The sequence below is a fragment of the Tamandua tetradactyla genome, chromosome X, assembly GCF_023851605.1.
Source record: "Tamandua tetradactyla isolate mTamTet1 chromosome X, mTamTet1.pri, whole genome shotgun sequence".
Lineage (NCBI taxonomy): Eukaryota > Metazoa > Chordata > Mammalia > Pilosa > Myrmecophagidae > Tamandua > Tamandua tetradactyla.
The window spans coordinates 120,049,539-120,062,368 of NC_135353.1; the positions used below are offsets into that span (position 1 = coordinate 120,049,539).

Below are 12,830 nucleotides of genomic sequence, written 5' to 3' on the forward strand. Positions count from 1 at the left end.
GTGTGTCTGCTTGACCCATTCCTGTCCCCTGTTGCTAAATAAAGTATGGTAAAACTATCATTATTAGGTCTCTCTCCTAGTCAAATACAGCTACAACTTTTGTCCTGCTCCAAAAAGCAGTATTATTTGAGATTGAATTGGAGGTGTCAGTGCTGGGCAACAGAAGTCAGGAGCAGGTTCCATGGTCTGCATAAATCATTTATTCTTATCTGTTATAGCAATTATTTGGAAATGCAAGATTTCTGTTTCATTGCTTGAATTTTGGATCTATCCTTTCTTCAGAAAACATCCTAAGCATTATTAATATGTCAGTGGGGCTCAATAGAAAGCTCTCTCAGAGTTGTCAGTTGTGCCAACTCTGATGTCTATGGTTTCTCCTAAATTTTAGACCTAGACAACCTAGAAGATTGAAAGATACAGAAATAGTGGACATGAGAAAAAAGGGATGGAGGGTAGCAGTGTCTTTGTATATCTGACAGGACATGATGAACACCCAAGTCCTAAGAATATCCCACCCTGCTCAACAAAAGGACACAGTACCTCCTGAGTGGGTCTGGAGGCACCTTTAAGTTTGACAAATAATACCGTGAGAATCCACATTCCATACGTACGTTTGTTAGGACAGAGGTTGCCCTTCTCACCACATGCATTTCCCTGGTGGAGCCTTGAAATAAATTGATGTGGCAAGGTCACTGCCCTAGACCTCCTTAATACTCTAGTACCTGCACCTCTTCTCTATCCCCCCACCCCCACCCAATCAACTTAACATCAACTCCCAGGGCTTTGTCTATTGCCATCCCAGTGTGAAGTTCTGTATATAGCACTGAGCAAACCAGCTCAAACTGAAGAGTTACAATCTCATGCAATTTCCTGATGAGATGACATTGGGGAATCTGAAAAGCCCCAAGACAGAGCTAAGAGAGGTGTGTATGCAATTCAATTATCCATTTTCCTACCCCTATACTAAGTACCTTCAGGGTCTCAAGGGAAAGAGAAAACAAAGGGAAGGAGAAGACATAATACCTATCCTCAAGGCATCATCACTTTTTTTTTTTACATTTTAATCCTTTATTTGTAACCAAATGCTTCTCAGTCTAAGGGCCCATCTTCTGGGCTATTGGTTTTCATTGCCATCAGAAGTTCCCAAGAGTTTTCTGCTACCCATATGAGCCTCTCATCCACTCTTCCTTATTCTTCCTCTGACCTTTGATTGCGGCTTCTCTCTCTTGGGTGTTTGACTGTGTATGTATTACTCTTGCCCACTCACTCTTTTCTGTCTCAGAATGAGATGGTCATCTTTAACTTTCATTTTTGCTAGTGGACTAATAGGGCACTGAGGAAGTGGCTTATTCACAGAATATGCTTGGTTTAGGGGAATACAAATACTAGAGACATTTTTATCTGTCATGATATCCAGGGCTCAAAGCTGACCTCTTTGTGAAACATAGTAGCTAAACCACTGGGCATGGACCTGGCATGACCTCTGCCACAGTCAGGCTTGCTTTTGCCCTGCTTTCTTCAGACCAGAGATTTGGTAAGAAATAGTAATCTGTTATCTCATCTATTCTACTAATCCTCATTGCCAGAGACTAGTCCCTTCAATGTAACATCACTTTTTCTTTCCTTAAATTTCATACTCAAACCACTTTGTATTAGGCTTACTATGGACATCAGCTTTTATTTGCTCCCAAGGGCATTCTCACTGTTTAGGATATCTCTTCCTTTTCCTTCTCCTCTACCCTCTCTTCTGCCTCCTCTCCACCTGTGCTTGGAATTGACGCTGCCAGAGTTAAAAAAAAAAAATGCAAAATTTTTTGAAACTGCAAACATTGCCATTTTGTGAATAAGAAAGCTAGAGCACCAAGTCTAGCTCCTGAAAGTAAAAGAGCTATTTATCCCTCAAAAAGTTGCTTTTTGCTTTTTCTTGTCTTTCTTTCCATCCCTATCTTCTAAGTCTGAGACTCTGGGCTGAGCCGCAGGAATGTTCTGAAAGGAAACCTTGACTCTAGGAACTCACAAAGTAGAGGGTATATGAGAGTTCCCTTGCAATCTCTGTACTTAACCAAGCTTGATACATAGTAGGTAAGCACAGATGATAAGCTGAACAGAATCTCTCCCCTGAAATAGCCAGCAGAGGACTGGAGGTTGAGTGATGTGTACAGATGTTAACTGGATGGGCAAATTAAAAAGCAGATGTTTAGCCTGGGATCAAAAGAGCTTGATTTCACTGCAGCTCTACTATTAAGTGGCTGTCTCCCTACTGACCCTGGCCAATTTTCCTGGGTTCTACAGCCAGTCTTGCATTCATGCTTATTAAGAATCCCTATGTCATCTTCACAAGAATTGTGTGCTTTGTTGATTTCTCCCCTTTATGATATTGTGTAGTCTCCTAAATCTGTTTCATTGACATCTCTACATTCTGGTTCCAGCAACATGTACAAAGACGCAGTTATTCTTGGGCTAGTGCTTTGCAGAAACCTAAGAAAAGAGTGGTTTCTCTCTCCTTAGAGAGGGTTGAGCAATGGTTAGACAAGCTAGTATTGCTTCCTTACCTTGTGTGACACATAATCCCAGGATATCACACATGTCCATTTTATGTTCAACGATGTGATTTGACTTATATTTCGTACAATTCTGCTCGGCCTTCCATTCTTAAGAATGATCCAGATGTTGACTATGTTTACTAATCATTCTGGTGACAGAATTAGTCTCTCTGATATAACGATAGATACCTCAGCCTGACAAGGCACTATGACTTAATAGATTGGGGTCATTCATATCTAGATTGGAAATCCTGACTTTGTCATTTACTAGTTCTGTGACCTTGGGAAAAGTATATCTAATCTCTCTGGATCTCAGTTCACTCATCTATAAAATGGAGAGAATAACAGTATTTAAATCAGAGGGTTTTGTGGGGATAAAAATGAAATATATTGATACCAAGTGCCTGAAACATAGTAGGCAATGAATCAGTGTTAGTGGCCTTCCTTTTTTCCATTAGCAAATTACTGGTTTATTGACTCCTGGCTTTCCCTGAGAATTATTATGTTAGCTATAGACCTAGGAGGTAAGATGATACCAGATGTGGCCCCTAGGAAGCCTTCTCTCCTAGAAATGCCCCTGTCCTTTGGAACACTGTATAGAAATACCAACATTACTCACACCTGATTCACACAGCTCTGTGTTGGCCATACAGAGGGTTCCTGGATGCTGCACAATGACAGACAGTACCTCAGGCAATTCTATTGGCTTCAATCTTTAAGAGGATTAGTGTTTTGTTGTTTGTTTGCTTTGAGGAACTGAGTTTGAAAAAATGTCAAGAGAGAATCTCCTGGACCAAACTTTATTCTCTCAGGTTTGGTCCAACTTGTTTGATTCCCCAAGAACCTGCCAGCTGAGAGACTGCTGTTCTTGAGAATCTTTCTGAAGAGGTCAATAGCTGTTCCACAGACTATGAGGTTTGAAGAATTCAGACCTTATCTGTTTGGCTCCCATGGTGTCACCTGGTTTTCTCTCATGATTCAGAGATGGTTTGTATGATAGGAAAAAACAGTATGTCTCCTAACAGATTCTTTGCTTTCTTTGGGATCCACATATTTAAGTATCTGGCAATGTGCCAACCTTATAATTTCTATACTTATTTTTTCTATGCAGGCAATTTATTGCATCGCAGAAATCGTGAAGATGAAGAAAAAGATGATGATCCTTCAACACCATAAAGACCTCAGCTGCAGCCCTCAAAAGCTGGAAGGAGAGCTCACAACATTTAGAATTCTACTACAAAATTCTTGAAACCTCAATACAGGCTAGACTAAATTATTTCAGAACAAACATGAGCATGGCCAAGATAGACTCCCAAATCCTTTACACTAATACATTTTTCCTAGATTCATTCGGAGCTCCTTAAAGGTTTATATTTTCTCGTTGGCCAAAGATCCTTATTCCGAGTTGTCTTATTCAGTTCTCCTTCTCTTTGTGTATCTTGGGCAACTACAATATTTAATTGGGATAGGCTTTTTATGGACAGCCTGGTATTCAAGTGAACTCATCTGGAGTTTTTGAATGGTTTCCTCTAACTGGCAGAGAATGTTGATGCTAGTGGATGAATGAAGAAAGAAATACTCTCAGGAAGATGAAGAGAAGAGGCAGGGCTCCCAGACTTAGTTGTGTGTCTCTTCCACAACCCCTGCCAATTGCAAATTGCAGTGTCAGGAGGCTCTTCTAGTTGGCTTATTAAAAATAACTAGGCCCTGGGGTCTTATCCACTTGCCTGTTATAATAACTATGTGAAATCTTTTCTTGTAGGCATGGTGATCACTCGCTCTCTCTGCAAAGCCTATTTTACACGTGTTTTGTGTTTTTTCCAAGTGTGCACATATGTCTTTGCACATGTCTAGGTGGTGCTGTGGTGGCTAGGTGGGCCCATTGGTTGGAACTCATTCATTATGGCAACCATACAGGCTCCCCTCCTACTGCTTTGATCTTAGCCTTCATGCCTCCATAGAGTGTTTGCCTGCATTCTTGCTGGATTTTTAAATTAAATGTGTTGCTCTTCTGCCACAGTATAGATTATTAAGGACATATAGACATAAAGTTGTATGTGTTTGTGTGTATACATATATACATGTATATAAGAACTGAAAATACAACTCAACCTCTAAGTTACCCTATAATTTATTGTGATAACCCAGGAATCCCCCCTCACCCTAATCTTACCCTCACTCCCCATTGCCCTACACACACATACACCTCTGCCAACTGCCCTAGTTCTTGGTGGAGTTTCTAATCTTTTGGTGCATTTTCAGCGTCTTAGAAGTGGCTGGCACACACCTATAGCCCAGCTGATCTGACGCCCCCTGAAAATTCTGAGCCAGGCCATGGAAAGGGGAACAAAAATACCAGTGCCCTAGAGAAGGGGACTAAGCTGGCATGCTGCCATTTCTGCTCTTTTTGTCCTGGACTCTACATCAGCAACTGTCCCTACCGTACTGTCCCCTTCTCTAACAAAAAAGACCATATGGAGCACTTAGGCCTTGAGCTTTGTGACTTAGAGGGCTGAGCTAGGGGACTACCCTGACAATCAAGTCACAGCCTAGGCCCTTCCCCACATGCTCCATGTTGGCCTGAATATTCTGGACTGAGTATTGCCTCAGTCCCCAAATCACCTTAAAATCTCCCATCTAGCCCCCTTCCCCTAAGTACAGAGAGGTAGGTATTCAGAGTGACCAGAAAGAATATGGGCTGGAGGCAAGAAAGGCTAAAAGCCTCGGCTTCCTCGTGGCTCTTCTTCCAAATTTCTCATAAAAACAAACTGCTTGAATTGTTCCAAATCCTAATTCACATTTTTTGAATGCTTGCTCCTACTCAGGCAACTCTGATCAAGCTCCAGTGTCCTGAGAGGTTCTCTCTGACTGCCTTGCTTCCCCACCCCACCTTCAACTCATACCTTTGAGTATGGGTCTGTCCCTTCCAATTTTTTCAACAGAAAGCCAGAAAATTGGCCTCTCCCTACTTCTCAGATAAACAGCGTGCTCAATTATCTGACTCAGTTCAATGGCTGGTTCATTGAGGTGCACATTCCAGGCTCAAGAACTGGTTCTCAACTCTAGGACTCCACCAGTCTAGCCCATGTAAACCAGCCACCTGTGTTCCACCTCTGCAGGGATGAGGAGAGAAATACTAACAAGGGTATAGTCCCCAGATATCTGATTGCTGTGTCAAACAGAAAAACAAAAAAAATCCTAGCTCTAGAACTAGAGAAGAAAGTCAATGGAAAAAGATGAGAAAAAATACTTAAAATTTATTTAAGCAACAGAATATGTTAAATTATTGTATGTATTGGTGTGAAGAGTGTGCTATTGCTGTGTCTGGTTTTCTCTGTACCACTCTTTTTTCCCAGGATGAGGTATTATCATTGTATCAGTAAGGTTACCATTGCAACCCAATTGGATCCTCTATGGCTACATGCATTAACACATATGCACACACTCTCACAGAATTGGGATCCAAGTTACATTTTTTTCAGAAGAGTCTTTTCGAAGACAGGCAAGCACATTTAAGGAAACAGAAAGAAGTACTGGAAAAGGGTAGCCTTATCTTGGCAGTGTCTGTATTTATTAGGGCTGTGTCTTATAATTATTTTTATCACTGATGATAGTAACTGTAATAGGACTCCATTTCTTGTGCTTACTTTACTAAAGTATTACAATATATATACTATAATAGCACTGTAATACTATTGTTGCTCTTTTGTTACCATCTTAATTCCCTCTCATCTACCCTACTTACTTGTCCTCCCACCCTTAGAATGATATTGAAGGAAACTACTAGAATCTGTGGCTGGAGTCAACTCATTGGGGCAGAACTGATGAGTAATGAGGCCCAGGAGTAAGTGTGATTTGCTAAGTGGCTCCTAAATTGTTTAGTTACCAGTTGATTTCAGAAAAGGAAGAAGGCTTGCTGAACACTTGTTCTTGCATCTACCAGCTTGGAAACAAAGCAAGATGTGATGCTTCTCTCAGTGGAGCTATCTCAGCCCCAGGAAGCATAAGCTCCTTTCAGGACTTCACTGTTAACTGCTTAAAGCAACACGATTGTTCAGGCAGTGGGAACAGACACCAAACACCCATTTCAATAGTTCAGAGACAACATTAGGAGCCAAAGCTCAGGGGTTTGCTTTCATCTTTGATAGCACTTCCTGAGGAATTGATAAGGTGGGCAATTCCTTGTCAGAAGAACAGGAGAAATCCAATATATTTGGACTGCCACAACTGCTTCTGGTTTCAATACTACAACGGGGGTGGTGGTCAGCAACTATCAGTCCTCTCTCCAAAAAGTCCCTGCACTATATCTAACAGGGCAGGGGAGAAGCAAGGAAGAGATTTGAACTTAATAAATTAAAAGTTGACTGGAAGAAAATAAATAAATAAATAAAAAGAAAGGGGAAAAAAAAAGTTGACCAGAAGAAACAGTTTGGGTCAACACCATCTTCCCTTGGGACACAAGTAGAAGAGCTTTAATTGCTTAAGAAGAAGTAGAACCCTAATACCAAAGCAACCAAACTCACTAGCATCATTCTATCTTATAAAGGACCCCTATTGTCTATGTGGTTTGTGTAAATGCATTTGTCTGTCTGCTAATTGTTATTTTTCATTATTCTCCATTGTTATTTTCTCTTTTGTTTTTGTTTCTTCAGAAGTCCCTGCAAAAAGCAACAGGGCCAGGGGCTGGCTGGGGGAAGAAGCTGGGGCAATTATAGGATAACCAGAAAAAGCAGAAAGAAAAAGTCCACAAAGTGTGCTTATTCCTCCTCTCCCAAAAAATGTAAAACCAGTTTTCAAAATTAATAAAGTATTGCTTCTCAATATATTTTAATAAATAGATAAAATAGTCATTACCAGTGCCTCATCATTTATTTTGGCATGGGGAGGGAGAGTTGAATGGGAGAGGTGGAAATGAGGGTGGGCTTAGGTAGTTATCCAAGCTCAAAATAAGCCACAAACGGCTGGGGATGGCAGGTAAGAAAAGAGAGCAGAAGCACAAGCCAAGACTCTCCACCAGTGTTGATCATAACATTAAAATGGCTACCACAAAAAATTCTAAAATATAGCTCAGGACAAACCTTTGGGGAAATAGCTGCCACTGTTATTGTTCTAGAAGCTAGTTGTCTGCAGCATTCAGACCTCAATGAAATAAGTTAATACTGGCAAGGTGAGGTGCAATGGAGATGTATAGCCCAGACTGCTAAATAGGTGCATAAAAAACCTTGAAAAAACTTTTGACAATATAATCTGCCCACCACCCCCACAACATATACACTCCTTTCCCCTACACAAGGGTTTGAGGTGAGAAGACGTGGGACTGTTCTGTTGAGATGCAAAATTGGATACGCCTAGGCTTGAAAATATTTTAATTTCTACCTTACTAACAGTGACCCAGTACTAACAGGAAGGCAATTATTACTCACATTTAGTAAGTAGGCACTAAAGCTGTAATTAGACCAGGATTCCACAAAATGCTACAATGGGCTGAGAACGTGTGTCTTCCAAATCCTTGACTTTACACTGATGAAAACGGTCTTTTACATAAAAAACAAACAAACAAACAAAAAAAACCACATTTGTGATCTTTAGGACCACATCTCTGCCCATCCCTCTGAAACCACATTCTTAGGCTTTATGAGAGAAACAGCCTTGTTACTGAGGAGCTACAACCACGGTGGGTCCTGTAATCTGTATTAAGAAGTTTGGAGTGCATCCTGCAAGCAAGTGAAGCATCATCAGAATTAAATTTTTAAAGTCTATTTTTAAAATTATCATACAACAAAATTGCCTCTGTTGCTTTTGGCATAGAGTTCAATGAGTTTTAACACATCCAGAGAATTTTGTAACCACCGCCACCACTATCAAAATACAGGACAGTTTCCATTGTCCCATAAAACTCCTTCATGTTTTTCCCTTATGGTCACACCTTACCCCTACACCTAATCACTGATTTATTTTCCAACATTATAGTTTTCTCCTTTCAAGAGTGTCATACGAATGCAATCACAGAACATATGCCCTTTGAGACAGGCTTCTTTCACTTGGCATAATGCCTATCAAGTTTGTGAATCCACAAAGTGGTGAATCCACCACTTTGACCATTCGTCTGTTGTTTCCAGTTTTTTGGCAATTATGAATAGAGCTGCTAAAACAATTCACATACAGGTTATTGTGTGAACCTGCATTTTCATTCTCTAGGGCAAATACCCTGTGAAATGATTGTTGAGTCATATAGTAAATGCATGTTTAACTTTATAACAGATTTCCAAATCATTTTACAACTAGCTGTACCATTTTGTATTTGAACCAGCAATAGAGGAGCACTCCACCAGCTTTGCTTCCTCACCAGCTCTGGGTATTAATAATCTTTATTTTAACCATTCAATAGGTATAGCACAGTATCTCATCATGGTTTTTAGCTGTCATTTCCCTAATGGCTAATAATGTTGAACAAATTTTTATGTGCTTATCTGTCATACTTCTATCCTCTTTGGTGACGTGTCCATTATAATTTTTTTTTGTTTACTTGTCATTGATTTTTCAGAGTTCTTTATATATTTTGGATCCAAGCTCTTTATCAGACATATGTTTACAAATATTTTCTGCCAGTGTGTAGCTTGCCTTTTCATTCACTTAGCAAAATCTCTCACAGAACTAAAGTTTCACATTTTGATAAAGAAAATGTTTATCATTTTTCTCTTTTATGGATTGTGCTTTTAGTGTCATGTCTAAGAACTCTTCTTCCATCCTGCTGGTTCTCAACCACAGGTGACTTTTCCTCCCAGGGACATTTGGCAGTATCTGGAGACATTTTTTGGTTGTTACGACTGGGATGGGGTAGGGTGTGCATTACTGGCATCTAGCGGGTAGAGACCAGAGATTTTGCTAAGCATCCTACAGTGCACAAGAGGGTTTCCCACAGCAAAGAATTATCCAGCCCCAAATGTCAATAGTGCTGCTGTTGAGGAACCCTAGCTTAACCCCAGGTCACAAAGATTTTCTCTTATGTTTCCTATTTAAATGTTTTATAGTTTTGTGTTTTACTTTTAGATCTATGACCCATTTTGAGTTAATTTTTGTATGGCAGATGAGGTTTAGGTTAAGGTTCATTCTTTTGCATATGAATGTCCAATTGTTTCCACACCATGAATTAAAAGGACTGATTTTATCATTGAAATGCTTTTGCAACTTTATCAAAAATCAAATGCCCATATTTATGTGGCTCTATTTCTGAACTCTGTTTTCTCTTGCATTGTTTTATCCGTCTTTCCTCCCCAATATCACACTTTGTGAATTACTATAGCTTTATAGGTAAGTCTTGAAATCAGATGATGTGATTCCTTCAACTTTATTCTTTCTCAAAATTGTCTTAGTTGTTCTAGTTCCTGCCCACTTCTACGTAAGTTTTAGAATCATCTACAAAACAAAAATCCGACTATTTTTTGCTATTTGACTATTATAAAACTAATAGTTTTGACTATTTTTGCTAGGGTATTGAACTAAATCTACAAATCAATTTTAGGAGAATTCACATCTTTACTCAGTTAACACTTCTGTTCCATGAACATAATAGCTCTCAATTTCTTTAGGTCTCTTTTGAGTTCTTTCATCAGCATAGTTTTCACCATAGAGGTTCTGTACATCATTTTTTAGATTGATATCTAAGCATTCCATTTTTTGGAACTACTATAATTGGTATTTTAAATTTTAAATTTCTTTGTAAATTGTCAGGACATAGAAATACAACTAATTTTTGTGTACTGATCTTGCGGTCTGTGATTTTACTAGACAAATGTGTTAGTTTTAGGCATTTCAATTTTTTGGTAAATTCTTTGAGATTATCTACACATAATTATGACATCTCCAAAAAAAATTTATTTCTTCCTTTGTAACCTGTATCTCTCTTTCTCGCTTTATTGTATAAACTAAGACTTAGGAAGGTAGTATCTGGCCTTCCACCACTAATTATGATGCTACATGTCAATTTTTATAGACACCCTTAACGAGGTTGAGGAAGTTCCCAACTATTCGTTTGTTGATCATTTTTATCATGAATGAATGTTGAATTTTGTTAAATGCTCTCTCCCCATCAATTGATAAGATTTAGTGGTTTTTCTCTTTAAACTGTTAATACGGTGGATTGCATTGTTTGGTTTTCAAGTATTGAAACAGTCTTGCATCCCCAAGATGAACCCTATTTCGTTATGATGTATTATTCTTTTTATATATTTCTTGGCTTTTTGTATGCTGTATGGAGGGGGTCACATTTCATTATTTTTCCATGTGAATATCCCATTATTGCAGCACCATTTGTTGAATTTTTTAATTTGTTTTTTGTTTGTTTTTTGGGAAGTACATGGACCGGGAACTGAAGCCAGGTCTCCCACATGGCAGGTGAGAATTCTACCACTGAACTACTCTTGCACCCCCTCTTTTTATATATTCCTTGATCAAATTTTTTAAGGATCTTTCAGTCTATGTTTATGAAGGATATTGGTCTGTAGTTTTCTTTTTTTATACTGTCTTTGGTTTAATATCAGAGTAAAGCTAGACTCATAAAATGAGTTGAAAAGTAAACCCTTTTCGATTTTCTGGAAGAGATTGTGTAGAATTGTTAACTTTCCTTTAAATGTTTGATAGAATTCGTCATTGAAGCCAACTGGAATGGGGATTTTGTTTTTGGAAGATTTTAAATTATGAAACCAATTTCTTTATAGGACTATTCATGTTATCCATTTTATCTTAGTTGATATTTCGTAGTTTGTAGTTTTCAAGGACTTGGTCCATTTCTTCTACGTTGTGAAATTTATGTGCATAGAGCTGTTCATAGTATTCCCTTAATAATCTTTTTTAAAAAAATAATTATCACCTTTAATTGCACCACCTGGAGATGTCCACTCCTTTGCATTCTGGAATACTTTCTTTCAGGCTATTCTCTGCATATACGCTTTTTTATTTTTATTTTCATTTTATATTTCCTCCTGCTCATCTTTTATTATTTTTTATCATCACAATCGACTTTCTTTTCTTTTTGTGAAAAATAACATATATACAAAAGAGCAATAAATTTCAAAGCACATCACAACAATTAGTTGTAGAACAGATTTCAGAGACTGATATGGGTTACAACTCCACAATTTTAGGTTTTTACTACTAGCTGCTCTAAGATGCTGGAAACTAAAAGAAATATCAATAAATGATTCAATAGTCATACTCATTTGTCAAACCCTACTTTCTCTGTATAACTCCACCATCATCTTTGATCTTTCTCCAAATATTTAGGGGTATTTGGGCTATGCCCATTCCTTTAATAGCCTTTTAACGTATTTAAGGTGTGTAGTGATTTCCCCTCTTTCATTCTTGATATTGGTAGTTTGAGGGTTCTCTCATTCTTCCTTGGTTAACTTGACTAGAAGTTTATGTATTTTATTGATCTTTTTAAAGAACTAGTTTTTGGTTTCAGTTATTTCCTGTATTGTCTGTTTTCAGTTTTATTGATTTCTGCCATTCATTATTTCTTTCCTTCTGCTTGATTAGAGTTTATTTTGTCCTTTTTCTAGTTTAAGGCAGAAGCCTAAGCTACTTATTTCATATCTTTTTCTTTCCTAATATGAAGATTTAATGCTACAAAATTTTCTCAAAGCACTGCTTTTCTTAATCCACTAATTTTGATTACTATATTTTCATTTTCATTTGGTTCAAAATATTTCTAATCACTCCTAAGAAATTATCCTTGACCCATGGATTATTTAGAAGTATGCTATTTAATTTTCAATTCTTTTCAATTGGTTAAGGTTTGTTTTATGACACAGGATATGATTTATCTTAGTGAATGTATCCTGCGAACTTAAGATGTATATTCTACTGTTGTTGGGAGGTGGGTTCTGTAAATCTCTGCTGGATTCAAATTGGTTGATGTTGTTGTTCATTTCTTCAATACCCTTTCTGATATTCTGTATGCTAGTTTATCCTTTCTGATATTCTGTATGCTAGTTCAATCAAGTACTAAAACTATAATTGTGGATTTGTCTAGTATTATATTTTGAGTGAATTTTTGTAGACAGCGTATAGTTGGGTCATATTTTTTTATCCATTCTGACAATCTCTGCCTTTTCATTAGTGTGTTTAGAACATTTCATGTACTTGTTGATGTGACTGGATTTAGGTGTGCTATTATATTATTTGTTTTTTGTTCGATCCCTCTAATTTTTATTCCCTATCCTGCCTCCATTTAGATGATTTGAACATACTGTAATATATTATTTTAATCTATTGTGACTTTGACTA

The 12,830-nt window shown here is 37.9% G+C and overlaps 1 protein-coding gene across 1 annotated transcript in view; it reads left to right on the forward strand.

Annotated features, from left to right (window-relative positions):
- The window catches only part of DGKK (diacylglycerol kinase kappa), a 185,903-nt gene extending 182,184 nt beyond the window's left edge, over positions 1–3,719 (forward strand). The window contains exon 30 of the mRNA XM_077147019.1: positions 3,655–3,719. Within this exon, the coding sequence (XP_077003134.1) occupies positions 3,655–3,719 (65 nt within the window). The remainder of the gene's footprint in view (positions 1–3,654) is intronic.
- Positions 3,720–12,830: the final 9,111 nt, after the last annotated feature.